We start from the raw sequence: 26,798 nt of genomic DNA, 5'->3' as shown, positions 1-26,798 counted from the left end.
TGTCCAGCACGAATATTTAAAGTGAGAGGAAATGTCAAGGCATGATATAGAGCATTTAACTAAGAAGCTTTTTTCAGAAAGAGACTTTTTCTTTGACTTTTTCAAAGTGACTTCATGTCCTGCTGCTTCTGTTCTGTTACTCTTAAGTGTGGGACACGAAAAGAACAGAACGTGTTCAGTACACCAGACCTTTAAGAAGGTGAAAACTACATGGAATTTCTTGGGTGGTAAACTCAGACTTCTTTCTTTTCAAATCTTAGTAGCCTTGCCAGAATCCTTTGTAGCTTTTTAATGACTTAAAATCCCTCTGGCTTTTTTTCTTTCCACAGCTAGTGTTCAGCTTTAATGACAAGCTTTTTGGCCTGTTGGTAAAGGACATGGAAGCTATGGACCCCAGCATTCTCAAAGGAGAGTCTGGAGCAAGCAAAAAGCAGAAGGTAGGTTCACAGAAATTGGTGTTCATTCTCCAGGGACCCCAGAGATTCAAGTACTGATCAGATCTTGCTACAAGGAGGGATTTAGGTTACTTTCATGTGGAGAAAGTTGTCCATTGGTTTAATCCTACTGTGTTTTTTGTCTCAGATAAGATAAGGAGCATTGTTTTCAGTTTAATGCAGTCTCCTGTGCTTGTGAGGTTGGGAGCTTAGCGTTGTACCTGCTAAAGTGCAGAGCTGGGAAAGACAGACGGAGTATCTTTTGGTCTTTGTATACTAATTCATATAAACATTCTCTCTTGAGCCTTTTTGCCTTCCAGATATGTCCAGGTTTTATTTTTCTTTCAGTAGAAAGGACAGGGTTTTATTTTCTTCTTTTCTTGCTAGATCTTGCTGAAATAAAACAGTTTGCTTTGAACTAAAGAAATAACTTTTCAGAGCCATTTATTGTGCCTGATGAGCACTTGCATTCAATGATGTTAGTTTTAGAGGAGCTGTTGGTATTTAATATTCTTCCCAATGACTTTTAAAACGGAGCTTTAGCTGCTGTTTTTGCCTTCTGAGATGTGCTTGGAGATAGCTAAGGAGCCAGCTGAAACTGAGCCTCATAGCTTAATGTAATTACTTGTTTCCTTTGCTTTTGCAGATTGAGGTTGGTTTGATTCTTGGAAACAGTCAAGTTGCCTTTGAAAAAGCTGAGAACTCCTCTCTCAATCTGATCGGTAAGTGCCACTGTATCCAAAGAAAGAAACAATGCTTGAAGTTTGCTACTTTTCAGGCCTCAGAGACTTGTATGCCCAAAAGGGTTTTTGGGTTGTGTTAGTTGACCTAATCCAATGAAAACTGCACCTCATAATTCCTCCTTGGTCTCTGCTTCAATTAACAGATTCGTTTAATACTCACTAGTTTTGCACTAGGCTTCAAAGCACAGCTCTGCTTGGCTGAGGATGCCCAGTGTTTTGAGTATTTACTACAGACACAGAACATACGAGGGCAGTAGCCATTTATAAAAGCAGAATTTAGCTTGTTCAGAGTTGCAGGAGCCTGTGGCAGAGGCTGTGACTTCCACTTTCGTATCTGTCGGCTTGACGTGCTACAGTCACTCCGAAAACCAGGGAGACGTGGGACTGTATCAGCACATACCCTGCATCTGTACTGAAAAGAACCCCAGCAGAGATCTGTAGGCTGTTGTAGATGACTGTAATTAAGCATATTAACCAGAGCACTGAATAGTTTGCATAGACAGTTGATACCTGTGATTACATAGCCATAGCCTGTTAGTGTTCACCGTGTTTTGATGGGGCAGCTTGAGGTGAGGATTACCATCATCTGATTTACTGCACTGGAGCAAGCCCTGCTATTTTATGTGGTTAGTATTCAAAGCTGTGTAATGACCTGTAGTCTTTCTCCTGATGTGTACAGTTGTGAGGAGTGGTCCTGGGGGAGTGCTGATTGATTGGGAATAGGTATCCTTCACTGTGATTCCATTTCCTTGCCCGCAGACAAAAGAGTTGCTTGTGCCTCAATTTACTTCTGTCAGATTGGCACTTTATTTCATCTCCTCATTGATCTGAGGCAGAGCTACTTAATGTGCTTTGTTAGTCTCTGGAGAATTGTAAAGTTGTGAATAATTGAATTCTGAAAGAGGAGATAAAAGTAAAGTGTCACTGAGCCCTGGCTTCAATAAAGGGCCTTTGTTTTCTTCAGTAGAAAAGAATTGTGATCCTTAAAAACCCCCACCAAGTCTCTTTCTTCTACTTAGCATAAAATTATGTGTTATAAAACCAATGGATGCTGCTTTAATTCAGTCTGCCAGAATGTGATGAGCTGCAGCCAGAAGAGGGGGGTGTAGGCTAAGCTCTACGGGAAGAGACCTGCCTGAGAGATCTGGCAGTGGAACGCTGAGATGACAAACAGCCAGGAACTGGTGAATCACATGCTCACTGCTGCCGTGTGTGGTGCCATGTGTTAGTGCTATATGTGACATGTCCCTGGTGTGTTAGTTGGGGGCAGGTTCTTGTTTATTTGCTGCATTAGTAATCAAAGGGCTGATTCCAGATGTGTTCAGACCAAGGTTTGCTAGTTTGCTTCAGCTAACACAGAAGCTTTATTTAGGGTATTTACTGGACTTCCAACTGCAACCTTGTGATCTGCCTTAACCTGAAGCGTATCTAGAAGAGGTTATGGTACAAACCAGCACAATACACAGTGTAGTTTGCCACAACTGGGTTTTTAGGGGAGATAATAGTCAATTATTGGCCTCCCAGGGCCAGTCCTGTGAAGCACTTTGTAAGTGCATAGGTTTGGGATAATCTTGAGAGTCTTTGCTTTCCCACTGGATTTTTCTGTTACTATTGGTTTCTCTGGTAGCTAAGCAAAGTGATGTTGCTGAAAGCCACTTGCAAGCATTGATCTAACATGAGTGTCAGTGCTTCTTTGTAAACATCAGGTGAGACACCATGGATTTGACTGCTAGCATCTCAGCAGGATTCTTAAAGTAGGACTTGTGCTTATTGTGTACCTCTTGGATGCTCTGGTTACTTTAAACTTTCTCTGAAAAAGGATTAAAGAGGTCTGTAAGACAAAAGCTTGTGTGGTTTGTCAGCAGGAGGAAGAAGAGAGCTCTTCCCCTGCTGCACAGAGACGATAGAACCTTTGCGTAGGGGATCTGGCTCTACTTGAGGTAGCTCTAGGAGAGGTTGTGGAAGAAACAGTCAAAAAATGCACAGTGATAATTTACCAAGGCCAGCTTTTATTCTTCTGAGCTGTAAAGGAACTAATTGACTTTATAATTGTTTTGTGTAACCTTGCTTAAAATTGAATCTGAGGACTGGAAGATGGTGAATGTGCTGTCTGGTTTTGAAGTGGTTCCAGAGAAGGTCTGCAGAGCTACAGATCTTTGAGCCTGAAATCTGTACAAGGGGAAAAAAACATCAACAGAAACTGTAATGAAGAATTCACTGAGTGGGTATTTCGATAAAGGTGATGCCCTGGGAAGGGTCAGCCTGTTGTCTGAGGGCAATCCTACCTCGTGCTCCCACTGGAGTGCACTACAGGAATCAGAAATTAGGGGCATAAAGGCTGACTTCATCTGCTTGTTTCTCAAAGCTCTTCCAGCAATATTGCTCATCAAAGTTTCTTTAAGAAGAAACTAAACCGAGATCAGTAAGAGAGAAGGGCCTTGTGTGAGCAGATGAGTGATGAAAGGGTAGAAGTAAATAGCCGGTGCCAGTGGAGTTCAACATGAATCTCTGTTGGGCCTTTGCTTTTAGTTGTAATTATTGAATAAGCTGCAAACAAGGATGAGTAATGAGGTGCCAAAGCTTGCTCCTCTGGAGCTCTGTGACTAAGGAATAAAATGGCAGAGGAAATTCAATACAAATAAGTGTAAAGTGGTGCGTGGGAAGAAGAACACTCCTAACTTTGGTCAAAAGCAGTTGCTGTTTTGGGCCAGGATCCCAGGTATGATAGTTTCAATGAAATACTGGAGCCAGCCTCAGTAGCAGCTTGAGCCCCCTTTTTAAGAATTATTAAGCATACTGGTTAATAATTGTTGCACATTATTACTAAAGGAATACGAACAAGGCAGAGCATAACTTTGTACCTCTATTTAAGGTGCAAACAAAGCACAGTGCATTGCAGTTCTAGTCTGCCTGTGTGGCAAAGGAGGGTTAGAAACAGACTGAGGAGAACAAGGGTTATGGAGGGTGGAGCAGCTGCTCAGGAGGGAAGGAGTGAGGAAAGGCACAACTGGGGAGGGTACAGGCAAAACCCATTGTTAAACCACTTAGCCTGAAAGGGAATGGATACTGACACTTCAGGTGTAAGACTTGGGGTCCATGAAGCTGGTAGGAGCTAGCTCAGACACATGAGAGAAAGTGTTTGGCTGTGCAGACATGGGGAGCTCGATGGTGCAGGTCACTCTGGGTACCAAGTCTACACAGTTCCAAGGGGATTTCAGTGGATTCTTAAATCCATAAGAGCAACCCCTGGCTTGAGAAATCACTGAACAGGACAGCTGGAAGGTTGGGAAAATAATTGACTAGGTAAGCTGAGTGACTAGTGCACTGCCTTTGGTGTCCTTGTCATAGTGTATCCTCCTGCCTAAACCTGGTGGAACTGAAAGCTGAGTTTGCTGAAGGTGGGTCTGACCTCGCAGAACTGTTCTGATGTTTGTGCTTGTATTTGTTGTAACTCTGCTGTGCTACATGTTTTAAATGGTTGCTGGTTTTTTGCAGGTAAATCCAAGACCAAGGAGAACCGCCAGTCAATCATCAACCCCGACTGGAATTTTGAGAAAATGGGCATTGGGGGCCTCGACAAAGAGTTCTCAGATATCTTCCGAAGAGCTTTTGCTTCTCGAGTGTTTCCACCTGAAATTGTGGAGCAAATGGGTGAGTAGGACCAGAACAAGTGTGGCTCTAGGGTACAGCATGCTGACCTGTCTCTGGTTTGTAAAGAGTGGGTAACAGCTAGCAACCTCATGATGCTAGAACATGGCAGTTACTTGTGGATCTAACAGAGTAACAAAGCCTTTTTTTGTGCTGTTGGCTGGAGAGGAAAGACAAACAAACAACATGAATAGTTCACACTGTACGGGAAGTGTCTGAACAAATAAGATGGAGGATCTAACTGAATACTTTCCTGTTGGAACTCAAATGCTCCCTATTCGTGAGACTGATCCTGACTTACTGGCACTGGGCTGTCTATATAGATCAAAGGAAATTGTGTCTTACTGATCCTGCCTTACGTACTAAATATCTGTTGTCCTGGCAGTTGCACTAGAAACTTATGTCCTCCTCACAGTGTTGGCCTAATAAACAGAGTGTGTTGTGTGATCTGTGCTTGGTCAGATGTGAAATGCTGGGGAGGATGCACAGGCTGTGGCACGTCTTGGGAGTTTGTGAAATAGAAGCACAGATTCTAAATATAACATTTTTTTGATGGGGGAAGGCAAGGCAGTCCCATTACTTTGTAAACATGTGCTGGCAGGCAGATAAATGGTCCTGGGTTTAATTTTTCGTGAGCAATATGCAGCTGCAGATATCTTATTTTGTCACAGAAAGTGTCTGGGGATGTTATAACTGGTCCCTGTTCTCTGAATGTCATCTCTGTGGGTTCATATTTAAACTTGGAATCTGTAGCTGTGTACGGTAATTTCTGTGTATGTTTATATTTCTTGATCCATGTTCCCTCTCCCCACAAATGAAGCAATCAAGATTTTGATTACAAAACAGATTTTCATCAGAAGATGTCTCCTGTTTGTGGGGCTGTGTAAAGCGTGTCCGTTTCCAGTGGCTGGGGAGCTGATGTTAAAGTAAACTTCGCTGTGAGGTGTGTTAGGTCTTTTTGTAGTGATTTGAACAGTTAGGGAGAAACACTGAAGAAACCCTGCAGGGGAAATCCAATTAGTGCATGATTCTACCTCTCCTGCCTTTTTACTTCGTATCGATCTGATAGCCAAGGCCTTCTGGGGGCTGATCTTCCTTCTCGTTTTTGTGGCTCTGAGCAAGTCACAACTTCTCTGCTTCTGCTTGAAAATATCAGATGCTTTGATTTGTTAAATATTTATCTGCTCTGCAGAGAGAGGAAGTCAGAGAATGGTGTTGGCTGTAGAAAGAAAAGTGTTTGCCTAGCCACTCTGTGTCAAGTTCAGAAACGTTGCTGGCAGCTGACCTCTGGGTGGACCAGCATCCCTTACTTGAAATAGTTTTACCTTCTGAAGCAAGTGTCACATACACTCGTGGCTGCAGTGCAGAGTCCTTAGCTGTGACCATATGTGAGGTAAAAGATGCAGACTTTGGGCATTCTGTTCAGTGTCACAGGACTGTGATGAGAAGTGCGTTCACAGATTAGACATACTAGAGTTTCTGTTCATTTTGCAGTAGCTTTCCCTATGCACCTTCCTATGTGCAGTTTGGCAGCGTGGTCATCAGTCCTGTGTCAGACCATGATGACGTTCCCTTGGCTTCATCATTAGCTGAATTATCAGCTAGGCACTCTTTGCTAACCATGTGCAGCAGCTGACTTTGCCATGGAAGACCTACATCTCCATCAAGTACAGCTGGAGAAGGTCAGAAACCTTGCTGACGGTGGGGTGAGGTTGCGGAGCTGCTTGGCAGGGTGTGCTACTCAGATGGTTCCTCCTGTTAATTGGTGTTGCTTAATACAGGAAGAAGAAGGTTCTCTGAAGGACCACTAGTATTTTGATTACCCTGGGCAATGAATTAAAGATGTGCCATGTTATTTATACAAATACATATACCTTTACTTGTGCATGTTTACACACATACTACACAAAGAAACATTTTTCTGGCGAGCAGTTGGACCAAACAGAGCTCAGGAGCTCGCTGCTTAACCCGAGGGCTAAAGAGCTTATCTGAAATGTGAAAAAACAAAACTTTCTGACATTCGTTTTCTTTGCCTTAGTTATAACTTGCTCTTAACTATATTTCAGATCTGAAATGTCAGTGTGACAGCTGTTCACCTTTGTATATAATTTATTGGGAAAGGAAAAGAAAGAATTTGCTTGCTCTCTGGTGCTCTAGTACTCGCCCATGTCTGGTTTTGCCCAGTGCTCACAGACTGCAACTTCCATGCCAAATGCAATAAATATTTATGTCCTGTAGCTACATAGAGGCTCTATAGACCCTTCAAAAATCACTTGCAATTTGTGTGTGGTTTATCTAACTTCCAAGGAATGTTCTGGGTTTGGAGCATATAAATCAACGTTAGCTAACCATAACATCCAAGGGTGTAAATACTACTTGATGCTACAGTCTTTGGTTTATCCAAGAAAAGAAGTGCTAGATGAAATTCAGCTGGTCATTAAACCTTACCATAGCTCCCTACTGCCCTGGAAAGGGGCAAGTTACTTTTCTCCACCCACACTTTCCCTGTATGCATAGCTTCTGTGGTAGGTCTGGGTTTGTATGGCTCTGCACAGAGCTAATACAATGGAAGCAAAAAAGACTAGTGATGAAAAATGTGTGGGGTTAGCATTTGGTTAGATCAGCTCCCTGGCTGGCTTGATGTGACAGCTACAAGAATGTTGGGGCAGCAGTAGGAAGGCAACAGGGGCAAGGTCTTTTGAACCACAGTTGGACCTTTTAGGCTTTGCAGTCATTTGCTGGAGATTCTTTAGTGTTACCAGCTAATGCTTGACTTTAATTATCTTGTGACTGACAAATGGAAAGAAATACTTGTCTGGATGAGGACTGAGAAAGGTGTCTTGAAACAAAAAGGACACTCATCCTTATGCTGTCCAGGAAGCCTCGCTGTCCTACAGGTGATACTTCTGAGGGAGGAACTTCAAGCTTGCAGGGCACTGGTGGAGGTGAGGTAGCAGTTGCTCCCTTTCTGAAGGACAGCCCTGTGACATGGTAAAGCTGTGTGGCTGTGGTGAACAGCACACGGGTTTGGGTTACTCTTTATTGCAGTTCAGAGCATGCAGTTGCTCAAGCTCAAACTTCTCCTTTTATTAGATGAAGATGATATTCTTCTGAACTGTTCCTGCAGAAAAGCAGTTTCTTCACATCCATGTTAAATGCTGCTTTTTTTCGACTGAGACTTCAAATCCAGCTCATTCAGTCCCCTGTGCCATTGCCTGGCATGAAGGTGATTACTGAATACTTACTGTAGCAGGCTTCTCTCTTTTTTTTCTTTCTTTTCCTGACCCCAACAGGTATTCAGCCTTATGGACAAAACTTTTTGCTGCTGGTGCCCAGAGCAGTAAATTTCAGCACAGCTGGAGAATGTTTTCTGAGAGCTGAAGAGAAAATGCCAGTACTGAGCATTGTCTTTTTAAAAACACCCTGATAGTGTCTCTGTGCATTGAAACACAAACTTGACTTTGTGCAGGAAAGTGATTCTTGTGGCTTACATGGCACCATGGTTGCTGTAGAGGCTGCTGAAAAGCAGATTCCATGTGTACATGTTGCTATGGTGTGTTATCAGGTGCAGAGATGTTTGGTGCTAGAGATCATGTTTCTGTTAAGAGAATAGGATAGAACCCAATTCTCCGTCCTTTCCTGTTGCCATCAATAAGTAGGTTGAATCAGTCTTTTCCCAGGCAACTTCTGGTTCCTTGTAGCTGTTTTGACTTGGCTTCCGACCTCCTGGGATCAGTTGGTTTCAGCACTCTGTGTTTCTGAAGTGACAGCTCACTATATAAAGTGAAGTATTAACAAAATGCAGGCTGGACATCGAGATTAGCCTTTCTTTCTTGGATTCTGCCTGTGAAGTAGAGGCTTGTCTTTTAAGCTATCTTAAAAATTAATACATTAATGTTCTTGAAATACTCAGATGCTCAAAGAGAGGAAGAACGGAAAGAATGTCATCCAGGCTATTCTTAAAATAAGATAATTAATGAAAAGTCAGTGTCAGACATGTCTGACCCGTAACTGAGATGCCAGAGCCTCCCAGTGCAGCCTGTTCCACTGCTTAGAGCATCTTTCCTGTCAGCATTTTTCAGGTGTTTATTCTCAGTCTTGCAGCAGTTCAGCGTACATGGTTTGTTTCTTTCTTGATTGTTGATTGAGGTTTTTCCACACTTGCCTGTTGGTGTTTCCCTTCAGTATTCTCAAGGCTGGATCTCAACCCTTTCTTGCAATCTCCAGATGGCCAGTCACAGTTGTTCCTCTTCCGTTGGTCATTCTTCATGGCTTAGTGCAGTGACCAAGGGAGGGCACAGTACCTGAGGTGCTGAGCAGTTCCGAGTCAGCTGCCAGGTTTTGTCTGTGCCTTGCTGTGTGTGCCTGTTTGTAAACCTCAATATGATGACTTTTATTGTTTTGCCACACTCAGTTAATTATTCCTGCCTTAATTTAGAAACTTGTGCATCAAGTTACATTGTTTTTAAATGCATTTAATCCTGCCTGTCAGTATATTTGCAGGTCTTGGCTTTGTAATGGGTGCATTCTGTTCCATCTTCCAGGCTATTAATAACAGCTCTGCAGAACAGTAGATTCAGGATGGATCCTTTCTCATTGTGCTTTAAAGTTTGTGGGTTTTTTCCATGCACTTTCCATCTACCTTTAACTTCATTCAGCCTATGGTTCTTCTACATGTTTCTGAAGAGTTACAAGACCTATTTATACCTTTATGAAAGTCTAATCTTCCCCTGTTGCTGTGTGCAACCTTGTCCCTTTCCTAGAGGGCAGTTGTCTCAGAGTGAGCTAATAAATTCACCTTGGCTGTTTCTTGGGTTCTGATGGATGCACCCACAAGTGCTGTGGAAGGTGACCCATGTCATTGTGAGGTCAGGCTCAGTTCTCTTTGAAAGATGATTGCAATCAGGAGACATTCTTGAGGACTGGAAGAAAGCAAATGTGACTCTAAGGAGAGGAGCCAGGTACTACAGGCCTGTCTGCCGCGGTCTCTGGGAAGGTGGTGGAGGCTGCTCCTCTAACAGCCTGATAGAAGAACAGATGTCAGATTAATTAGGTAAAAGAGTGGCATGATGGACTGAAAACTGACTCAAGTGCTGGGCCCAAGGAGTTGTGAATGAGCAGCACAAAGCCCCTGTGGAGGCCAGTCGTGAGTGGTGTAGCCCATGTGTTCATACTGGGGCTGATAGTGGTTAACCTCCTCATTGGTGGCTGGCTGATGGGACAGAGTGCACGCTTAGCAAGGCTCCAGATGACACAAAACAGGGAGGAGTGGCTGATGCACTGAGCAACCTGGTCTCAGCGGACCTGCTTTGCACAGTGGGGTTGGAGAAGCTGGTCTCCAGAGGTCTCTTCCAACTTCAGCTGTTTTGGGGTTCTGCAGAAGGATTTTCCAAGGTTCAGTGACTCAGCAATAAAACAACAGATGGAACCTCATGTAGATCAGTGTGCATGAAACACAGCCTGCAGAGTGCCTTCTGTGCTGATTTTCCACTGGAGCAAAATGTTGTGGCAGTAGTAGCTCTGCAAGAGCAATTGCTGAAAGGCACAGCAGGGGTCAGGCAATTCCTGCTTGCATGCAGGAAGTTTTGAGAATGAAATAAACTCCCACAAAATAGAATATAATGATGTTACTGTGTGACTCTGTAATCTGTTCACATGATGACTTGCTGGCTGTGGCCATGGGCTTTGTGTAAGAAAGGATGCAGTAAAACTGGAAAAACTCTGGGGGAAAGCATCAGGGTGGTTGGATCAACAGAGATTTAGTGTACAGGTGAATTGTCTTGAAGATCTTCAGCCTTGGGAAGAGACCAGTGGGAGGGATATGAGAGAGAGAGAGCTTCCAAATTCTACATGGCCAGAAAGGAAAAATGTTTGCTCTTTCAACAGAGGAATGTGGAAATGGGAAGCAAAGGTTGCGGGTGGCAGGCTTGGGAGGAAGGGAAGGGGCTGTGCACCCACCGTGCTGCAAGGAATTCCAGCCTTGTGCTAATGGCTGTAGTCATCACCAGACACCGAGAGGGCTTTTGCCCTTACTTCATAGGGCTGCAGTTGTGGTGTTGGTTAGCAGGCATCATCACCACTGCTTGGCAACCTTGGCTTTTCCCTGGCTGGAAAACCAGGCCTTGAGACATCCCCGTGACCCTGTTGTGTTGATACTCGTTTCCTCCGTAGTGCTCTGTGGGGAAGTGGCCCATGAGGCACTTACAAATTACATCACAGTGGCTTTCTAAGTAGACAGAAATGATCCAGCTTTAGTCTGAAAAGTAGAAAATGCTGATGAGACTTATGGCTGTTAACATCCACGTGCAATGTGACTGTAAAGATGATCTGCTGTGTTCAGCAATCCAACAGCTCTACATAGTCTCTGCCTCAAATGAGCTGTGTTTTTGCAGCTCCTCCATGAAGAGGTAGAGGTATTTACTCTTTTGCCACACTGATGGCTTCTTTTCAAGATGGCTTTATTTGTGTGTACTCTTTTTCTGAGAGTCATGATTTTGTTTGTGCAGCCAAAGGCATTCCATTGGAAGCTTCTCCAAAGCTGATCTGTTTTCATTTTTACCACCTTCCATCAAAAATGAATCAGTGTTGTGCCATTGTCATAAATCTAGTTATCGCCTCCTCGTATGTGTGTGCATTGAACTTCTTGCAGCCATACAAGATACGAGAAAGCTGTCTTCAGAGGTCTAGGAAGAGCTGCCTTGGTTGCCCTCTCTTTACAGTGGCAAATGATAAGTCAAAATAAAAAGTCTGCTTAAAAGAAAACCCTTCTGTTTCGGGTGTAGCCCTTTCCCTCTCTCAGCTTTGAATTAAAAGCAGAAACAACTGACTTCAGTGTTGCCACTTCCCAGTAGCCCATCAATCCTCCAGGGAGGTGAAGTGGAGGTAGGGATGTAGGCTGATATAAAGCTGGTCTTACCGGATGAGAGGAGGGGGAAATTCCACCCAGCTACATTTTTGGGGAAATTTTGTCTGTGTGGCAGGTGAAGTCTGGAAAGCCTGATCTTCCTCTAACCTGCTTGAAGATTAATGTGCAAAGATAAGCATCTCTCCCTGCTCAGGGTCTGTACTTCACCATGGGCGCAGGCTGCGATGGGTGATCTGTATGATACCATCACTCCAGAATGCTTTGATTTTAATGAGAAGGGGAATTACAGTCCCAAGGAGAAAATCCCTGTTACACTAAAACATTGCTTCTGATCTGTCACAAAAAAATAGTGAGTTGGACAAAGAAACTTCATTTTGTGTGTGAGTGACATTGGGGATCAACCTAGCGTTGCTTTCTCTTGGTAACACTAGTAACTGCTGCTGCTACGAGCTTTTTCCCTGTCACTTTGTGCAGAATGCTTCCCATATTGGTGTGGTTTAGTTCCTACTCAGCCTCTAACTGTGTGTCATTACATTGCGTAATGAAGTATTGGGTTACTGAATGACCTTTGGTTTGGAGTCCTAACGGTGCGCTTAACGAGTTAGAGATGTCTGCACTGCTAATAAGTTGTGTTCATGAGATCCTCATAATAGTATTGACATTTGGGCTGCATGGGTGAAATCAGCAAAGGGGAGATAAACTTAATCAAAATTCCTGTGTGGTTCCTAGGATCCCACTGTGATTTGAGACATAACATTTGTAGTTTGTCATCACCTGTCTATTTTAATAAAGTCCCTCTTGTGTTTAAGGCTTTAATTTTAGCCAGGTGAAGGTAGCTATACAGGGAAATCTCTACTGGCGTAGCTCATGGCAATTTTATTGGAACAGAAACTCATTGCTTTGATTTCAGGAACGTTCTTCCACTTGATTAAGACCCAGCTCTCAATGTTGCCTGTTCAGGGGCAACGGAGTCTGGCAGCAATTGGTCAGTAATGTCCTTGATGTTCAGATGTGGGGGAACCCCCAAGCATGGTGTTATTTACTGGAGACTGAAGGCACTACCTGACTCTGGCTGAGCTTATCTGGGCAGTTGTCTGGTTGCCTCTGGGATCCTGCTGTGTCCCAGAACTGCTCTTTCAGCTCTAGAGGGATGAGCAGCTAGTGGCAGATAGAACTGAGGACTTTGGCTGGCAGCTGAAGCAGTGACTGGCCTTTGACCAGCCTGCCCGCTGTCCCTCTATCCTTCCTTCACTTCCATCCTTGAGTTATGTATCAGACAAGAGGTGATGCTTTCTTATGATAAGCAGGTTTGAATAGGAAGATGGTGGAGGCTTTCTAAGAAAATGCATCTGTAACCATGCCAGATTGCTTGTTGCTTTCCATACGCTCCCACTGTGGGAGATGAAACCTCAGGTGCAGTTACCCTTTGCTGAGGCTAAGGAGGGGAATAGTTGGACTTTCCGAGAAAATCCTTTTTGGGGGGCTCTAGAAGCGAAGCTGGACAGAATGAGGTTGCACCTCCTTCTAGGAGAGACATTGTGAATTGCAGGAAGACAAAAAAAAATAGGAATGGACTGTTCTTTGTGTTTCTTCTTTGAAAGCACATTGGAGAAAAATGACACTGCACAGTACCAATTTCCTGCCTCTTTCGAGTCTGCTTGTGTACATGTGTCCTGACTTGCTGGTAGCCTTTTGATGGCCTGTCTTGCTTGAGCACAGTGGAGCTGTCTGAGCATCATTTTGCTTGGGATTTCCCTTCAGAAGCATCACTCATCGTTGAAATCCTGCTTTGTGCTACATAGGTGATCATATTCCTCTGCGAAACACGTTCACAATACCTTTCGTGACATTGATTTGACAGGAATAGCTTTTAATTTATCCGTGCCTCATTCATTGCTGGGTGAAATTAGTCTTTACTGGCAGTGTATGCTGTTTATGTTTTTGACTTGTAGATGCCTGAAAGCTGACTAATGGATTTTTCTTAGCTAGAGCTCTTGATTTTGGTAGGAAATGTTTTATCTGCAGAGAAGCCCAGCAAAATCTTTTGCCTTTATTACCATGCTTCTTCAGTGCAGCACCGTTGCTCTCTGGGGTTTTGGGATCAGGTGCTCCTCGTAGCAATGCTCTCCTGAAACTTCATTTCACAGTATGAGAGAGAGGGAGAGTAGTGCATGTGGGGAATTGTATTGAGCACTTATTCAGATTGAAATTAATTCTCTATTGCTGTAATCTTCAGGAGTAAAGGAAATCACAGTTGAGGTATTGGTAAACTAATAAAGGAGAAAAGTACTTGCTCTTTAAAGGCAGAAGGCTGCTGTGAGGTGTGTGCAGCCCTGAGGACTCTGCTGTGTGGGCTGAACTTACCATGTAGCTGAGTCAAGCCAGAAGGGAAGCTTTTCTGTGTGAGTGACAAATAGCTCAATGTGCCCAAGCTCGTTCAGCCTCTGACTGTGGTAGGAACTGGGCTTGAGTCCTCCAGGCCTGAGCTGTGTGCTGCCAGTTTGCTCCTTTCTTGTCTTTTGCCTTCACCGTGTGCCTTCAAGCACTGCAGGACATTGGATGGTTTATGGCTTCAAGGAAGTCAAACTGCAGGAATGCACTATAAAGTGAGAGCATTGTGAGTGTCCTCTACAGCATGGGACAGCTTCTGTCATTAATGTGTTGCTTTTTACGTCAAACAATTGATACTTCAAGATTTCCAAGTTTTTCAGTAAACCTTGAAAGAAAACGTGGGGCTTTTTTATCTTCAAGTACAGTGACCTGTGTGTTCTTTGCTTGTCCAAAGCACGTGTGTGGGGATTTTGTGTGGCAGTGAGATGGAGCAAGGGAACAGGAGAAAGCTCGGCTGAATTCCTGACCTCTGTAATGAGCCACTGGTGTTCAGAGTTGGCCCCTTTGTCAAGGCAGATGCCACATGTGCTTTTCTTCCGTAGGCTGCAGTGGTATGTCCTCACTGGTCTGGTCAGTGAGAGTGACACTGACTGGAGTTGTTACTGTGTAGGAAGGGAACTATTAGATGCAGCAGTGCGTCAGCTTGATGTTGGTGCTGTGTGTGGCCAAGTTGTTCTAGAGCGTCCGAAGAACATCTTGAGTCCATGGAGACTGAATGTTTTGCTGTCTGCACATCTGTCTTTTCTATGAGCAAAGTGATGTGACAGAGTGAGGAGTTGATACTTTTTGTTGTGCTCAGAATTGTGTAGGAAGAAATAAATTGCTGACATACCTGCTGTGGCCAAAGTCTTGAAAATTGGTTACTTGTAGTTTTGTATTTTCTCTTTGGGCTTCGTTATCAGCTGGGAAATAGAAATAGGAAATCTACTGCTCTGCAGTGCCTGCTTGTCCTGAGTTGCCAGTACGTCTCTGCTTGGTGTTCAGGGTGTATTGTCACGTGAAAAGCACCTGCAGCCGCTCACTACCTGGGGATGATCAGCATCCCTGGGATCTGCTCTTGAAAAGTATGTTATTTGCACATTTACCAGGTGATCTCTGTCACTTTGCATTACCAGCCAGAAGTTACAACCCAGGCTTCCAGTCCTTAGCTATTCACTTGACATGGGAGAGCATTTGTGCTGTTCTACAGGTTATTTTTCCTGGCCCTTGCTGGATCATTGGTGTGACTGATCCAGTCTGGCAATTCTGTGTTTGAGTTTCACCTTTGATAAAGGCACTGAGCAGAGCTAAGGCACATCTCTGCCAGGTCCCTGTAAAAGCCCCCTGTCTGCAAGCAGCAATTCCCTTCTTACTGTGCTGCTGGTTCCATCGGCAGCCTGCTCACTAAACTTCTTCTCTTTTGTTCTAGGCTGCAAGCATGTGAAAGGCATTCTCTTGTATGGACCTCCAGGCTGTGGTAAGACACTTATGGCGAGACAGATTGGCAAGATGCTGAATGCCAGAGAACCAAAGGTGGTCAATGGTCCCGAAATCCTCAATAAGTATGTGGGTGAATCCGAGGCCAACATCCGCAAGCTGTTTGCTGATGCAGAGGAAGAACAAAGAAGGGTAATGCAAACATAGATAAATAGCATGGTCAGTATGAGTGTGCCTGAAGAATGACTGGAAAGGAGGTTTATAATCAGAAAATTACTGCTTGCATTAAAGGACTGAGTCACTGCTTAGCTTGTGATTACAGTTATTCCTTGGAAATCACGGAATATTAGTGTTGTACAGAGTCACACGCTGACAGCTGCGAAAAACAACCGTGGACCTGAAAAGATAGCTGCTGTGTAACCAGCTGTGCTGGAGATGGACAGTTTGTTTAAATTCCATGCAGAAATACAGTAGGGCCCACTTTGCTGTGCATTGTGGGGTGTGTCACCTGCTCAAAAGTGCTTAGCATGGGATTACAAACATTTCCCTCCTTTTTCTTGTCTCTGTTTTTTTTGTGAGGGAGACATAATGAATCTAATTTGATTTTTGCTGCTAAAGTCAGGTGGCACATAACATAAGGTGAATTTCAAGTAAGTTTTCAGAGTTTCAGGTTTTTGGGTTACAGGCTTGTTAGTGTCAGTATATTGCAGTCCTTGAAGTGTTACAAATGATAGATCAGTGTTTTTTCTCAGCAGAAGACCAGTGGATGAGAATGGTGTCTTGAAATGAGGGAATATAGCTCTTTAAAACTTGAACATAAAGATTCTGTTTCATCTAAACTTGGTTTCTTTTAAACCCTGACTTGAGGTGTCTGTCAAAAGCCTGGTCTTTGGTGTGAGGATGTAAATATTTATTTCACATATGTTGTGGTAATTTTTCCCTGCCGTGGATCACTTCATCTTGGTATCTGGTAAAGGAAATACAATCAAGCAGGTCACAGATTAATATAGGAAAGTGTTTTCAGAATGGATTACCAAAGGACATGGTATCCCTTAATTTTGTTTATGCCTTTTGAGATTGCAGATTTTACTAGTGGCTTCAAAGCACTTAAAAGTTTTACTGGCTGGCAAGTCAGCTTTGCATGGTAGCCCATACTGATGTAAACAATCTCCTCCTCTCTGGTTGTTGCAATATAACTGAAAGCCGTGAGCTGCCTTCCCTTTGCAATAACACACCTGTTAAAATAGACTTTATATTGGCTGGAGGGGATGGGCCTGATGACAAGTGGTGAGATTAAAAAGGTCTTGGAAAGGTTGGTATTGTAATGACTTGTGTCTGGGGCAGATTGCCAGGGACAGCACATTTGCCCGGTGTTAATGTGGTCTCCACTGTCCACAAAAGATGTTTCAGAGGTGGAATTTGAAGGGAAAAAGCTTCATAATACAGTCACAAAAAGTATCCTGTTCTCTTCCCAGCTGCGAGCGCTTCACCTTTGAGTGAACCTGGAAATAAGCAGTTCTGCTCCTCACTGGCACTGAGCAAATGGACTCCTTAAAAATATTAAGAACAAAGCTGCTCTGGCAAGCCACGTGTGTACTAACTTCAGTACAGCCAGGGTGTTTCCCCCATTGGGTGCATCTTTCCACAGATGTGCTGTGTTCTGGTCCTCCCTCTCAGAGGGCCTTCACAGATACTGAGTGTTGTGATTCTCTGAGCAGTCTGTTCCAGCGTTGGGCTTGTGCTTTTCTTGTTCAGTCTAGTTCTCATCCTTGAAACACTGCTACGCTTCACCAGTGTCAGGTCTGAAATGCTGTGTTTGGTGTTTTGGAAGGTGTCTGATATGTGCATAGTGAGAAACTGAAAACACTTGGAAGTGTCAGTGTTCTGGTCTCCATGGCTGAGCTTGTTGAGAAATGACTGTTTTGCTTGGATGGCTTTCAGGGGTGATATGTGGCATTCCTGACACGTTTCTCTCTCCGATAGCTTGGAGCAAACAGTGGTGTGCATATCATCATTTTCGATGAGATTGATGCGATCTGCAAGCAGAGAGGAAGCATGGCGGGTAGCACTGGAGTCCATGATACCGTCGTGAACCAGTTGCTCTCCAAAATTGATGGAGTAGAGCAGCTCAATAACATCCTGGTGATTGGTATGATGGTCTTGACTTTCTCTGTTATTGGGTCTGGTTGAAAACTGCTTGAATTTTGCTGCAGGTCAACCGAGTTATTACTGATATGGGGTCTGTTGGGGCTAATCTGCCCTGAATGACTGCCCTTTAGCAAGCATCAGTAGCAAATTTAAAGGGAGATGGTGTTATAATCAGCTGTTCCTGCTGCTCTCAACAATTTCTTCTTGTAGCTTTTGATAACAAGTATTTTGTAGTTTCCTTAAACTTGCAAGGAATGCTGTGCATGATGTGTCAGCATATGAAGGAGTGGGGCTTTTCTAGCTGTGTTATTGAGTTGTCCTGGTACCGACAACGCTGCAAGACACAGTCACAAGTACAACTTTGATCCCTCTTGCCCTGACTCTGCTTCAGAGCATGACTTTCCCAATATTTCTGAAGATGAGTATCTTTTGTCTGTTTCCTTGAGATGCTTTGAGGTATCTTCTTAGCTCTGTGGGATGTATTCGGGAACTGGAGACCCACTTAGTAAGGTCAAATGACGCTTAGCTTGTTTTTGCCTTTGAATTCAGGAATGACTAACAGACCTGACCTGATTGATGAGGCTCTGCTGAGGCCGGGGAGACTGGAGGTGAAAATGGAGATTGGTAAGCAAGCTGACATACTGCTGTACATAAGTTCATGTGCATGTATATCATAATGGGAACAATTAACCAGGATGGCATAGGTGCTAAACTTCCTCCATCATATCACCAGCAAATTTAATCAGCCAATTAAAAGTACCATTTTAGACTTACCTCCTGATAAGCCATTGATCTGATACCAGCTTCTGTCCAGCTGAAGGGATAGGTATGGGCAGGCAGGACCCTGAATCTCTTACGTGAATGAAAGGAGCCAATTACTGGCACCAGAGCATTCGGGGGTGAAAACTGTGGAACTGTTGAGCAGGCAGGTACAATGTGTGAACAATTCTTGGCTTGGAGATGTACAGATCACTTTATTTGCATGAAACGATAACAGGGAATTCCACTGCAGGAGCTTCAGATGTTAAACAGCATTAGCCCTTGACTCCTGAAACCGGCAGGTCTGGATTAATTACATCAACAGAACTAAAAGTGAGCTGAAGACCTCTGCTAGCTGTTTATTCTACTGAGCTGGAAAAGCATGCTGTCTGTCAGGAACTTAAAAGGGACTTTTGTAATTGTATACACCTGCCTGACACCAGTGCAGGTGAAATGACAGAGTATCTGGTAATATACGATTTATTAAGAAATTAAGCCCAAATCTTCTTTGATTCGTTAAAAAAATGTCTCAGTTTGCATATGAGATCCGGGGTTGGATCAGTAAAGGTCCTAGTGGAGAATAAAGGGGGAGTACACTGTGGTGCTCAGTTCTGAGGTTAACAAGTCACAGAAGAAAGTTTGAATAGAGAATAGCATGGGATTGGCTGAAAGCTTAATGATGCTGTCTTGCAGTGAGAAACTTCAAATTGCTTGTGATCTGTGTTTAATTGCAAGGTTGGAAATGCAGGGCCAGGTGTATAGTTTGGAAGACATACAGATGGCATCAAATATTTTCTGACCTAGGCACCAAAATTCTCCAGCTGTAGGGAGCCATCAGTGTTCATGTTTTGTTTCCTTTCAGTTGCAGAAAATTAGATGCAAATGTCTATAAAACCCTAAAGATGATGGGATGTCATGTAAGAGTGACAGGCAAAATGGTGATTGTCTCTACTGGCCTGAGCTCTGGGGAAACTCTTGAAATCTGATCTATCAGTGTAATCTAAAGAGCTTGCTAGGGATTTTTTCTCTTATCCTTTAAAGGCTAATGTCAGTCTTTGAAAGAGCCAGAAACAGGGAAGAGTGTTTGTGATAGCTAAAAAGGAAAGATTTGAGGCCAAAGAAGGAATGAGGAAGTGAAACAGCTGCAGAGGTAACCTGGGCAGGGAGCTAGTGCTGGTGCTTCAGAGCTAATGCTGCCCTTGAGTGCTGTAGGAAAGAGTTTCTATCAGGCATTACTGTGTGTGGAGCTCATGAGGACTGTAAATACACCTAGAACGCTAGCTGTGGTGCACAGACAGCATTAATGGCTTCAAATGAGATGGAGGCTTAAGGCACTAAGGTATTTGTTACGTGCAGGAAGAAACATTGAAAGAAAGTTGTGCCTATTCCTGACACCATACACAGAAAAGGGAAAATAAGGAAGTGTACAGCAGGGCACAGAGAGTGATTGGAAGTCAGCCTGACGTATAGTTATGAGAGACAAGTAGCACTGATGAAGGCTCTACACAGGTACAGTCTTTCCAGATTGACACAACTACAGGGAGTTAAGGAAAGCCTTCAGGTGCTGTGCTGAGACGTGTTCTGTGCTGATGGACGTGTTCTGTGCTGATGGACGTGTGTTCTGTTTGAAACCTCAGGCTTACCGGACGAGAAGGGGCGGTTTCAGATCCTTCACATCCACACTGTCCGGATGCGGGAGCACCAGCTGCTGGCTGAAGATGTGGACATTGCAGAACTGGCAGTTGAGACTAAAAACTTCAGTGGTGCTGAGTTAGAAGGTTTAGTTCGAGCTGCTCAGTCTACTGCTATGAACAGACACATTAAGGTCAGTCCTGTTGTCTCTCACTGGGGCAAATAAAAGGGAAAATAAGTATGTTTAGAGTCTTTTCTTAAATGTTTTCTTCCAAATGCATCTCAGCATACCTTAGGAGATAAAATTCATATGGACACCACTTATTCACTGTGCTTTCACATGGTTCTTTTCATCTACTGACCTTCCAGTGGCTCTTGCATAGCTGAGTGGGAATGGAAGGTGATTGTGAACGGATTTTGATAAAAACAGAAAGGAACTTCTTGAGATCAGTTCATGGATTGTGCCCAGGAGACAAGGGGTGGAAGTGAAAACAGTCAGTTGTAGGGGAGGAATCTCTGCTAGAGCCTGTGCAGCTCAATGTGTCCGTAAGTGATCTATAAAGAGTGAGGAAAAGCAAGGAGAGAAGGTCATGTAGCTGTTTTGTGGTCGTAAAGATGAAGGCTACCTGTGGAAAACTGCAGAAGGCATTGGAAATAATGTGAGAGCACAAGGTGCAATTGATGAATTTAGTGTACACTGGGGAGAGGAAGTTCAGAAAGGGAGAGGCAGTGATAGGGACTGACCTGACCTGGGGTCAGGTTCTTGGAGTTACAGGGATCTTGAAGTATCAGCTCAGTCCTTACTGGTGAAAAAAAGGAACTGCAACATCAGAACTTACTAAGAGAAGTATACAGAGCAAAAGTGAGGCTGTGATTGTCATGCCTAAAATCCCTGGTATGTTTGAATCTGTGCAGTCCTGGGACACCCACTTTGAGAGGCCACGGTAGAGCAGTGGGGAAGGAGAGGTACTGGAGGGTTTTAATTGGAAAATGGTGGTTAGATGAGGATTTCTCAGCCTGAAGAATACGTGATGAAGGGTCAGGAAAAGTATGTGAGCTCAGGAGTGTAATGGAGTCAGTGCATGGGGAGTGACTGTTCACTCTTTCCTAAACAGGAACTGGGCAAACAGCAGATGACACCCCGCAGGGCTGTGAGCAAAGCAAAGGACATGTGTGTTGTGTGAAGACACATTTAAGCTGTGGAAGGAGTCCTTTGCTCCAAAATTTTAGCACCAGTAACGTCTTAATTGAATGTAGGAGGAGCCTGTACAGTGTCTTCCATTTCAAACAACTCTCTTGATGATTGTCTCTATGTCCATAGAGCTTTGTAATGCTCTCAGCTGGAACGTCCTCCATTCTAGAGGAACGTTGCCTTGCTTTCCCAGTGTGTGCTGGTGACGGGAGGTCAGTGTATTAACTGTTTAACTGGAAGGGAGTTAAGGACCATGAAATGTCAGGCTGTATTAATCCAGATGCAAAACACAGTATTTGATGGTGTTGAAGTATGAGATGATTAGCTGGTGAGGAAGGAGGCTGAAAGGCACAGCCCCTTTGCTCCAGTGGCCAGGAACTGGTGTGGATTACTGCAGAGACAAAATGCTTTCATTTAAGCAAGAGAAATCATTTTGCTGCTTAGACATCTGTATCTCCTGGGACCACTCTTCCTAAAGGAGAGGTGGCTCTGTACCCCTCATATTTAAAAAGTTATTAATTGTTTCCTATGGCAAAAAGCCACAAATCATCAGTTTCTCGTTTTCTTCTGTTCTGTCTCAAACAACAACAACAACAAACCCCTCAGCAGCTCTGGAGGTATTTTTATCCCTTCACAGACAAAACATTTTCCTTAAATAATTGATTTGGTTTATAGCTGATGTTTTTTCAGCGCTTGAATTTTGGGTGAGTTTCGAGGCCATTAGTGTTTTGATTTATTCCCTGCTGTGCCAAAATGTCACAGTTGGAGAAGAGAAGATGGCAGTGCATGACTGTAGCAGCGCAGTCCCCTGCTTTAGGCTGGGGTGTGATTGACACCTCAATAACAAATGCACGTACATTCAGATGTGGAGCGGCCTTGCTTTGTGTTTCTTCTCAAACATTTTGACGTAGCATTTTGGATAATCTTATTGTTTATTCTGAAGATGTCTTCAGCCAGATAATGCACTGAGGTATTTTATTTTCTCCTACAAGCACTGCAAAATGTAAAATATACATCATAGGCCTGACCTAGTTTTCAGAAGCACCTGTGAGAGGAAACAGCACAAATGGAAAATCAAGGGGCGTTACCATTCTGAATCATTTAAACCCTTCTGATCATCTCTCACAGTGTGTTAATAACAAAGGGGAGGTTCTTTCTTTCTTAGCTTTTAATGAGGTGTAAGTTTTAATTTTTAAGTGTACAACCAACTTCAGAAATCGTTTGCTACTGTTCCAAGTGCCTTCATTTCCCTCTGCAAAGCAGGAGAGCCATCAGGCTGTACTAAAGGTCCCTGGGGCTGATGTGTTTGGCACCCTTTCTGTCTCTTTTTGTGAGAAGGGACTCTCATTTTCAATAACTACAACTCTGGTTATAGTTCTTTGTTTGGCACAGTGTTATTGGCTGCTCCAGGTTCCTGAGGTTGCTGTTTAGAGGTGGCATTTGCTACTCTACAGGACAAACATAACGTGATCACTGCTGTTGTTATGTTTTCCTTTTCCTACTCAAGCACACTCCTTGTAGACCATCCTAGTTGGAAGAGGAGGTCTCTCAGACACATCTTCGAGGGTTAGAGTTATTTGACTCCCCCATCTCCTTGGTCTTGGGCAAAGGTGACAGACTGACTTGATGATCTTAAAGGTCTTTTCCAACTGTAATGATTCTGTGATTCTGCCTTCCAAGAAACCCTGAAATCCCAAATTTTTAGGTTCTGAGCTGTCAGATCATAGAGGGCCATTATATCCTTGGGTAGAAGCAGGTGGTGGTGTAAGACTCGGGCAACTTTCAGTGTAAATTAGACTTGTTTTGGAATCTAGAGGAATTATTACAATTTAATTGAGAAATTCAGAAATCATCAAGTCTTTTAAGACCACACTTTGGTGGAAAAGAATGAAAGTCTTTTGCCTTGTCTCTGTGCTACTTAAGAATAGGCTTCTGCCTTACCAATTGACAGTCAGAGGTACCTTTCTCACATCAACTTCTGCTCCCTCTTGTGACTAATCCTTTTTTTGATACCTCAAACTTGGCTTGGGCTTCTCAGCAGCCTGCACCCATAGAGTTGGAAAACTGGTGTCAATGCACTGCTGAGTGGGGAGGATGAGTGATGGACATTGTCTACCCGGGTTTGTCAAAGGCTTTCAGTATGATTTCCCACAGTCTTCTCTTAGAGAAACTGATGTGTTAATGTCTAGACAGGTTGGTCTGTGGGATGGGTGGGAACTGGCTGACAAGCTACACCCATCAGATCCATCATCTAGGAATGGGCTGGAATCTCCCTCTGTGGAAGGTAGCACTCTGTGGAACAAGAGCCAAAGGTCCTGGTGGACAAGCAGCTCAGTGTGAGTAAAGAGTGTGTTGCTGTGCAAAGGAAGACAACGTGCTGGGCTGCATCAACAAGGGCATCACCAGCAGAGATAAAGAAGTCATTATCTCTCTCTGCTCAGCACTTGTCAGGCCACTCCTGGAATATCATGTTGAGTTTTGGTTCTTGCTATGCAAAAAAGATGTGAGCAGACTGGAGAGGATCCAGAGAAGGGCCACAAAGCTAATGAAAGGACTAGGAAGCCTGCCACAGGAGGAAAGGCTGGGGCTGGTAAGGAGTCATGTGTGGTGCTGCTGAACTTCAGTGTCTTTTATTGCCTTTATTAGGCCAGCAACAAAGTGGAAGTGGACATGGAGAAGGCAGAGAGCTTGCGTGTGACAAGAGGAGACTTCTTTGCATCTCTGGAGAATGATATCAAACCAGTAAGTACGTGCTTACATAACTCCAGTAATAGTCACCAGTACTGTTAATGACATGAGTTTACAACCTCCTTCTGGGATCAGCCATGCAGTGGTGCCCCGTGGGCTGGGAGACTGGCACCTGTGTTGTGGGAATGAATGCAGGGAGCCTCTTTCTGCCTGCAGTGCTGAAGCTCTGGTCTGCACCTCGTTGCATGCAAGAGTCATAAAAAGGAATAGAACAAAGAAACAGAGCAACTTGGAATTTCTTCTTATCATATATACACTGTCCCTTTAGGCTCCCTGTCTCAGGTAATGATGACAGCTTGGCTATGGACTGGAGTAGGAAGTTTAAGCCTCACTTTTGAGAATTGCCTTTAGTGTGGATTCAGAACCTATTGGCAACTTGCACTGATGAATTTGGTTTTGATGGTATATTAAAAGATGTTTCTAAGAGTATGTGTGGTCTCCATCAGCATTCGGTGCTTTGAATGGAAATGTTGTGTGGCAGCAGTGGCCCTTCCAGCACTGAGGGTCTCACTGAGGCATCTTCCAGAGGCTCAATCCTGGTCACTTGGGTGATATTTAGTTGCTTCATGTTTTTCTGGCATGGTGCAAAATTTCTCAGTAAAATAAGCATTCCCTCTCAATACAGGCATTTGGAACCAACCAGGAAGACTATGCAAGCTACATCATGAATGGTATTATCAAGTGGGGTGATCCAGTGACGAGAGTGTTGGATGATGGGGAGCTGCTTGTTCAGCAAACCAAGAACAGTGACCGCACACCTTTGGTGAGCGTCCTTCTGGAAGGTAGGTTTAAGTGTCTTCTGCAAACTCTTCCAATCATCTGGGCATCTGTTATATCCTGCAACTGTATGTAGAGAACAACCCAGGAGGAAAAATACAATTGATCTCTTTCAGTTTACTGGAGTGAAATTGCTTTAGATACTAAAACTGCCTTCTCAAGCTGAGATACATCCTGGTCTTGGAAGAATGGAAAAGGGAATGTGCCCAGTTAGTCACCTAAATGAGGATGTTTTACAGTGAGAGCATCTCCAGCTGAGTTACTTAACTAAATTCTCTCCAAAGTCACTGAAGACCTCGTCAGTGTAATTAGCTGAGTTCATACAGTTAATCTGGCCACATTTAGGTGTGTGCTGTTAGACAGAGGTGGATTGCCCTCTATCTAGACTGTTACTGACTGTGAAGTGTCTAGGAAACTAGTTCTAGTATCTATGGTACAGATACTGGAGCAGAATTTGTTATTTAGCACTTCCTTTTTGTTTTCCTGACATCAGAAAATGTGAGTTACCACTATTGCTTTGTGGTCTGCAGATTTGAAATTAACCTTGAGCAGATCACCTGAAGAATTCTGTCTGCTTGTGGCCAATATATCTCTTCTACACAATACTTTGTTATCCAGATTGATTGTATTGGGTCTATAGATTAAGATGTGTCTGTGGTCTCTGAATTATCCTGATGTGAATTCAGGCAAATGACCAATTGTCTCTGTCAATATTTACCTCACACTCATGCTGCTGACTTGTTTGCCGTGGTACCATCAGAAACCCTGTTTAGAAAAGGCATAAACATAGCCCAAGAAGCTTCTCCAAAACACAAACACATGCTACTTTGGATGCAGTGGCCAGTCCTACAAAATGTGTAATGTCCTCTTTTGTGCTGATTTTGTGGCAAATCAGTTGCCACAGTTACATTCATTTCCTTCCTCTGGAGGATTGGATTGCACTGGGAGTCAGTGTGTGTGAGTCATTTCAAAATGCAGATAACTCTGAAGGAGTTATAGATATCCTTAAAATACCATCCATGCTGAGCCTCAGCAGAGCTGTTTGCTCCGTTTTTTTATTACGTTTGTCCTTTGTTTCAGGTCCCCCACACAGTGGGAAGACTGCTCTAGCAGCAAAAATAGCAGAAGAATCCAACTTTCCCTTTATCAAGATCTGTTCTCCTGATAAGATGATTGGATTTTCTGAAACAGCCAAGTGCCAGGCTATGAAGAAGGTACTTATGTGTCCTGCTCTTTGCTTGATCACAGTCCAGTTCAGTGTTCTCTAGTGGATGGAAAAGGGAGTTACTCTTGGGCTTGTGTTTTCTACTCTCTGTAGGTCCCAAATTCCTGTGCATGCATTTATTTATAACGTTGAATGAATGTTTGTGTGACACTGACACCAAGTGAGTCAGGGAAGGTCTCACATCTCTGTCCTGATTGGGTCTGGTACGTAGTTGTGAACGAAAAACACCATCTGTGATGAGCAGATCGGGGGCTCTGTCTGCAAAGATGAAGGCAGGAAGGGCTTAGGATTGTACTTGGAAAGAACAGGTCCTGCCTGAATGAGGAAGAGCTTTGAGGTGGTTATATTTAGTTAAACAAGAGGTTTTAAAACCTGGGGAGCATGGTGAATGCAAGCAAGTTGAACATCTTAAATCATTTCAAGTAGCCACGTGGAAGGAAGGAAGGAGATTTCGTTTGCTGAAGCAAGGCAGCACATATTCTTCTGGCTGAATGGCACTGAGTGAAGTGAAATGTTACTCTGGGATCAACTTGTTGCCAAACTTCATAATTTCTGAGAGAAGGAGTGTGCTTGTAGCTGGAAGCTCAGTTTGTAACTTAGATTCAAAAAGGAGCTTTGGGACCTCCCTTGGATCAGTGTATGCTGGAGGTAGTCCTGCAGTACCACCAATGTCCTAGTGCTGCTTACTGTTTGAATCCTGAGCTTTTCAGGACACTGGTTTGCTGCTGTGTCAAGGGTGCTGTGGAGGCTGGATCTGTACCTGGTCTGCAGGGGTGTTTTCCCTGCAGCATGTGATCAGGAAAATAACCAATGCCCAGCC

General features: G+C 43.7%; 1 protein-coding gene across 3 annotated transcripts in view; it reads left to right on the top strand.

Annotated features, from left to right (window-relative positions):
* Positions 1-26,798, top strand: part of LOC133628870 (vesicle-fusing ATPase) — a 67,541-nt gene that overhangs the window by 24,220 nt on the left and 16,523 nt on the right. For all 3 annotated transcript variants that reach the window (XM_062018762.1, XM_062018763.1, XM_062018764.1), the window contains exons 6-15: positions 330-437; positions 1,081-1,156; positions 4,673-4,828; positions 15,490-15,689; positions 17,481-17,646; positions 18,195-18,269; positions 20,042-20,229; positions 23,875-23,970; positions 24,602-24,758; positions 25,834-25,967. In XM_062018762.1, the coding sequence (XP_061874746.1) occupies positions 330-437; positions 1,081-1,156; positions 4,673-4,828; positions 15,490-15,689; positions 17,481-17,646; positions 18,195-18,269; positions 20,042-20,229; positions 23,875-23,970; positions 24,602-24,758; positions 25,834-25,967 (1,356 nt within the window). The remainder of the gene's footprint in view (positions 1-329; positions 438-1,080; positions 1,157-4,672; positions 4,829-15,489; positions 15,690-17,480; positions 17,647-18,194; positions 18,270-20,041; positions 20,230-23,874; positions 23,971-24,601; positions 24,759-25,833; positions 25,968-26,798) is intronic.

Source organism: Colius striatus, chromosome Z, assembly GCF_028858725.1.
Source record: "Colius striatus isolate bColStr4 chromosome Z, bColStr4.1.hap1, whole genome shotgun sequence".
NCBI classification, from domain to species: Eukaryota; Metazoa; Chordata; class Aves; order Coliiformes; family Coliidae; genus Colius; species Colius striatus.
Note: the sequence above shows the minus strand (reverse complement) of the source record. Positions and strands in the feature narration are given on the sequence as shown.